The following is a 6717-nucleotide window of genomic DNA, read 5'->3' as shown; positions in this document are numbered from 1 at the left end:
ATCACGTGCCTTTATTTCGTTGGTTACAGAGTAAAGTCAAGATTAGAACTGAACTAGTGGCCCTGAAGCCCTCAAATATATAGGGCTGCTTATCTAATCGAATGAGGAAGCTGTGACTATATTACATAGTTATTAAAATTATTTTTAAAGATAAGTTGAAATTGTTTTGAAATCCGAAAGAGCACTTTTGTGAATAGGGATGCTGGGGATCTACATGTATGTTGTAAAATACATTTTGGCTTTTATCTGTGTTTTATCTTTGATCTTTTATCTATGATAACCATTTGTCCAAATCACATTAGAAAAAAATGAATCCCGTTCTGTACAAAATTGTCATATAATACCAATAAAATTAAGATTAACTTCACGATAAGGGCAGTTTTTTGGGGTTGATAAAACTTGATCATTTACAGCATTGAGTCGATAAAAAAATCAAGTGAACGATCTACCTGGATAACGTTGAACTTGTATGGGTTTCCCTAATGCAGTTGTCCAGAAATGTACATAGTCTACCACTAATAATTTTCGGACGAATTTTGCGATAAGGATAGTTTCATAGGGATACTAAAACTTGATTCCTTGCAATATTGAGTCGATAAAAAAATCATGTTACCGATCTACCTGGATAAGGTCAAATTTATATGGGTTTTACTTCGAAAGTGTACATATTCTACTACCAATCAAATTCAGACCAATTTTGCAACAAGGGTATTTTTTGGGGATGCTAAAATTTCATACCTTAGAGCATAGAGTCTGTCGACAACTCAGGTGACTGTAGCCCAGGTGATAGTAGCAGAGTCAAAACGATTCTCAAAGGTCTTCTCATCAAACTTAGTCATATTTCACGTTAGGGGTGGTTTCCTGGGGTAGTTGGAACATAATTCCTTACCATATTAACCCGCTGGAAAAATCAAGAAACCAAATTAACTTAATAAAATCGAATTTTGACAAGTTCGAATCTTGAGTATTTATTAGCAGAAACACCACGACCCTATATTTAAAGGAGATAATAAATCGGCGACTTGATATTATGTAATAATTCTGTACAGAACGGGATGCATTTTTTTGTGAATGTGATTTTGGGCAAATGGTTAAACATGTAAAATAACATAAAAGACAAAATGTATTTAACAACATAAATGTAGATCCCCAGCATCCCTAATCACACGGCTGCTTTTTAGGGTTTTAAAATTATTTCAACTTATCTTTAAAAGTAGTTTTAATCACTAATTGAAAAAATTAGTTTAGGAAAAGTCTGCTCTCAACAAATTTTCAATCATTATGAACATTTAGATTGTTCGTTATATGAGCATGGATTTTTTTCGTAAAGAATTCGTTGTGCTGGAAGTTGTTTTTAGGCATTAAAAGAGGCATCGAAAAAGGTTAATTATATTTTTTGAATATACACACATAGACTGGGAAATAATTTTGTAAAAGATTTTTCAATTTTAGCTTATACATTATGGGGGGGGGGGGGTAATTTCTGTAAAGATTAGGGGTGAGATATAATTATGCTCAAAAGTACTATTTTACTATTTTATAAGTAAGTTCCATCTATGTAGATAACGACTTTTTTCAATATGTGTTTTCATTACAGGATGTTGCTTTTTGTAACGATTAGGGATGAAGAATAATTTTGCTCCTCAGTTATGCTTTAAAAATACTGTGTTAATATTTTATAAGTATCTTCCATTTAGATAGCTTTTTTTAAATATGTTTTTGCAGGACAGAGGGTTGATTTTTAAAATAAGGGTTTATTTGAAAAAAGTGTTTTATATCAAATTGGAAAGCAGATAAAAAGCAAAAAAAAATCTAGCCTTGTCATTTTTTAAGAATTAAAAATATATACTTTTTTCATTGCGGGGGGGGGGGGTAATTTTAAAAAATAAGGTTTGATTTTACAAAAGCGATTCATAGGGCATTGTAAAGCCAAAAAATAGCAAAAAAATCTAAACTAGTCTTTTTTTTTAATTCAATGATTTTTGTAAAGGGTGCCGCTGAGTTGACGACACGATAGCGTCGCCCTGTTTTCTCAAAAACTAATAGAGAAAAACAAACTTTTTATAGTTATGAAAAATAGCAACAAAAAAATAGCTTAAAATGTCCATTATATGACATTTTGTTTTTCGTTAGTGGCGCCGCTGAATTGTCTGACCTTAATTTATCCATACTGCGATGTAAAGCACATTTTTCTGGCTTGTTTCACTATTTTGTTTGGCACATTATTGAAGCCTGATTCGCTTTTGTAATAATTTCCTGTCAGGGAAATTCGTCTGAATGTCAGGGTACTGTCAGGGAAATTAGAATATTCAATCTTGTGGCCACCCTGGACATGTATTGGAACCGTGGCGAGATACGACGTCTCCTGAAAAAAAATCAAACACTACGTTCTTCCACTCACCCGTCGACATATAAAAAGCACCCTGGCTAGCTGAGAATTAGACTAACCTCGAAATTCGTGACTGGGACCGACAGGACAACTCGCGCACGAAAAATTTAATAATATTTTATTTTTCTGTGTATAAAAAATAAGCTTATAAATTTATTAAAAATCAATTTCTGTACATTTTCACTCGCTGAATCCAAATCTGAACTTATTTTTTTATATTTCACAAGTAATTGAGGAATTTTTTAAGGTACCGACTGTACATATAATTAAAGTATATAATTCAGTACAGTTTAACTAATTTGTTGAAAAGCCAGGTTGACTATTTAATTATATAAGGGTAAAATTGATTGAACAACTATCCGAGGAACAACACCGAGAAAACGAACCGTTAACCGAGCTCGATGAAAAGCTCGTTTAAAGATATATTATTTAAAAAGAACAGAGTAATGGTTGTAAGTAATCATGTGCTTGTCGCTATCATAGCCGAGCTAAAACGGTTAAAGTCAAATGGTAAAAAATAACACATTACTTGGTTGTCAGAACCGAGTTTGACTCTGCAAAATTTGAATAAGTAGTTCTTTGTTAAAAGCAAACAAATACTTTGTGATAAATTTTAACCAAGCTGCACCTAGTAGTTATATTCTCACAAGCAAACTAGTCACTTTTTACTCAATCAATATGCTTGTCATTTTTTCTCAAGGATATTGTCTGTTTTTAATCAATCAAATTTACTGGGTTCTTTTTAAACAATCTTAGTAGCTGAATCTAACAAATTGAAGTTGATAAGTTTCAACCAAGTGCTTTTGAACTTGATAAAAGTGAACCAAGTTGATTTGTGAGTTTTTAACCGAGTAGAGATATAATTTTAGCAGAATTGCGCAGGTGTCGCAGTAAGGACAGTGGAAGGAACCGACGCCTGCGCAGTTAAGAAAGGAGCCATGGCTAGCATCGTTGTTAGCGTCATTTCGCTTCGACTCCATTCTTTTTTGGTAGTGATTGGTAGGATTCAGTTGCCCGTCTAAATAAAATATTATACTAAATGTGGGTCATACATTGCACCTGAGTCGCCCATTATTGGCGAAAGATTTGATAAAGTTAAAAATCAAGGTGTATAAAGTTTTGTACCCGTTCTATTTTACGAACAGTTTATTCCTCTTAGACATCTGCTAAAAAAAAAATTTTCGCTTTAGAATATTCTATTCGACACACTGCAAAGCATGGACAGTCTTAAAGCGAAAGAAGTGGTAGAAAATTTTATCCAAGGCTCTTTATGGAGAAGCAGAAATTTATGTCATTCAGGTCGAGTAGTTATGCCTCTTTTTATGTACTTCGATGATTACAAAACTCGAAATCTCAGTGGTTCTCATGCTGGTATTCATAAGTAACCGATTAGGTTAGTTCGCGTAACAGAGACGGTCGGTTGCGACAACCAAGTGCATTGGTTACTGTAACCGAGTAGGTTAGTTAGCGTAGCAGAGACACTCGGTTGCGACATCCAAGTAAGTACATTGGTCACAGTGACCGAACAGATTAGCTACCTCAACAGAATGAGGTTGGCTACCGTAACAAAGTAGGTTGCTAATTTTAATCGAAAAACTTTTTCAATACAAATTGATTAAATTTTACAACGAAGTTTGCAGGTGCTATATTAGCAGTCTTACTTTGCTATTTTCAGCAGAATTTTGGTTATTTTCAACAAGTATGTTTTCTCAGTAAAATCTCACCCAAATTTACATTGAATTTAATATTTTTTTCTCACACGAAAACCAATTTAACATACGTGAGACTGATAGGACATGGACGCGAAGGATAACATTAATATTTTTTGTATTAATCGATAAAAAAAAAGAATTAAAGCTAAAAAATGTATTTTTCACAGTATTATTCATACTAATGATATAATTTAGGTTGAAGGGAGATATATAACGGTAGTAGTAGCAGTTTAATGTTGTTAAAATCCAAGAAAACTGGTATAGGAGACACGGGACCGACAGGACATTTTTTATGGTTTTTTATTCTTGGATACAATTAGAAATAATCAAGATTAATCAAAATTAGGAAGGTTCTTCACGTTGAGCTCCTAGTATGATAATTTTTTGTATTACCTATCTCTTCATTATCATTGATTGTAGAGCTTGGACACATAGATAATCCATAGATCGTTGATTTTTTTAATTGTGGTAACAAAGAACTGGATTCTTTGTTCTTACTTGCGGTAAGGACAAAGTTATCGTTCTCATGTAAAACCAGTCTCTGGTAGGGACATTTTTAGTACTTTAAGATCTCATAGTAAGAATTTGATCTTTGTTTAGTTTAAAGCGATTTAATGTGTCAGACAAGACACATATAGACACATATCAGACATCATTTTTTCATTTAATGTGTCACATTTAACGTAACAGCCATACTTGATAAATAAACATTCGTTTTTTTGAAATTTCAATTATATGTAGTTGAATTTTCAACTACATAGTTGAAATTTCAATTACACGTGTAGCTGACTTTTCATTAACAAGTAGTTGGAACTTCAACAACCGTAATTGAGGTGACGGATGCAATAACTCGACAAGCGCTCGAAACCGCGTAGATAGTTCAGCCGGGAACACTTATCGATAAAAAAAGTGGTTGAAACGTAAAATAAAATATACATTCGTATTCAGCTTGACGTGGCCGAAAAATTTTTCTAATGAAACTTTTTGATTCGATAATTATTACTTAAGATAAAGAACGCAAACTTAGAAAATTTTCCGATCAAAAATCGATGTTTTGTAAAACACAATTCGCGATTATTCGGCAGTTTGTTGATAAAAATGCTTGAAATTTGTATGGTGTATTGCCAATATATAATCAATGACTTTAATCAAAGCGCTTTGTTTAAAAGCTAATATGTTTTTATTGTTTAATAACAAATTGATTCCGAACAAAAACCACGTTTTGCCAACTTCAACCAGTGACACGGTTTCGATCGCTTTTCGAGTTCTTGCCTTCGTCATCTCAATTGTATAAAACTTCAACCCGATGTGGTTGGAAATTCAACCAAATATTTCTGACAGTGTAATGATGGCTGATGGAATACTGATTTAAGTCATATCTGTTTTATAATTAAGTTTATAGATCCATAGGTTTCATGCAATAAATTATTTATTACCTCTATAAGAATTTTTCTAAAGGTTTCAAAATGTACATTACACAGTCCAATACTTCCCGTTATGTTATATTCTATTCTTGATTCTAACTTATTGTTAGATATAAATTCTGGAAATTAGTACACCCATAGGAGATTGAGTTTTTATTTAATTCAAATAAGTTGAGATATTCCAAAAAGATTTCTTTCTTCATATTTATACTTTTTTCTTTTATTATAGGTACTTGGATAGGTACGAAAAAGTACACTTCTTAGGTGAGGATGGCCAACAAGCGGATGATGATGATGAGGATTCGAGGCACCGAAAATGGTCCGCCAGATCGCTGCATTCTGTTCCTCTAACATACAACCACCATCAACATAATGTGAATGGTAAGATAAAGTGTGATATATTTTTCTTTTAAATATACTTTTTCTTTATCCAATGTGGACCAAAAAGTTCGCCCTTTCTTAAATTATTCTCCAAGGTATGAAAATTGCAAAGATATTTCTTTTAAACTTTTAAATATAATATAATTGAAGGGTCCGCGGTCTAAACCCGTTAACAGCTTATGGCTTCTTACGGGAAATCCGTGATTTTTCTCTGCGATGCGTCTCATTTACTAACGCTCAGCAAATTTTTGCAATAAAATATTAAAAATTTTTGCAAGCACATCTATGTTTAACTTGCGGTTTTAAACCCTTTGACATATAGATTTTACCCGCAGCTTGAAAAACAACGCAGAAATATGCGTGCCGGCGAAAAACAATAGAAAACCAGCGGTAGAACACTGCAGATAACATGTTTAGACCGCTGGACCCCTAGTAGATAACATATGAATGGCTTTTTATTGTGATATATCGTTATATTTTGATCTAAATGTTATAAAACTAACGTGTATTATTTTCTCTAGTAAATGAAAAAAAAAACATTTTACAATTTAAAAAAATATTGAAAATTGCAAAAATAACAACGATTTTCCTTCGCGGCGTAAAATTTCTTAAATGTAGGTTAACATGTTTAAACCGCGGACCCTTCAATTACATTTAAATATATTAAAGGTAAAAAGAAAATACCTGAGAAACGCACAATACCACTTCGGAGTCTGTCAAGTTAAAGCGTGGGTGGCTTTACTCGCAGTCGGTAAGGTGTATCGACATGATTTTGGTGTCAAAATATTAAGAAGAGCTCCCTCTTTCATGC

The 6717-nt window shown here is 32.8% G+C and overlaps 1 protein-coding gene across 7 annotated transcripts in view; it reads left to right on the top strand.

Moving 5' to 3' along the window:
- The window catches only part of LOC117173390 (AT-rich interactive domain-containing protein 2), a 343637-nt gene that overhangs the window by 183629 nt on the left and 153291 nt on the right, over positions 1-6717 (top strand). For all 7 annotated transcript variants that reach the window (XM_033361920.1, XM_033361921.1, XM_033361923.1 and 4 more), the window contains exon 4: positions 5755-5906. In XM_033361920.1, the coding sequence (XP_033217811.1) occupies positions 5755-5906 (152 nt within the window). The remainder of the gene's footprint in view (positions 1-5754; positions 5907-6717) is intronic.

This window comes from Belonocnema kinseyi, chromosome 5 (assembly GCF_010883055.1).
Source record: "Belonocnema kinseyi isolate 2016_QV_RU_SX_M_011 chromosome 5, B_treatae_v1, whole genome shotgun sequence".
In the NCBI taxonomy this organism is placed as follows: domain Eukaryota; kingdom Metazoa; phylum Arthropoda; class Insecta; order Hymenoptera; family Cynipidae; genus Belonocnema; species Belonocnema kinseyi.
Note: the sequence above shows the minus strand (reverse complement) of the source record. Positions and strands in the feature narration are given on the sequence as shown.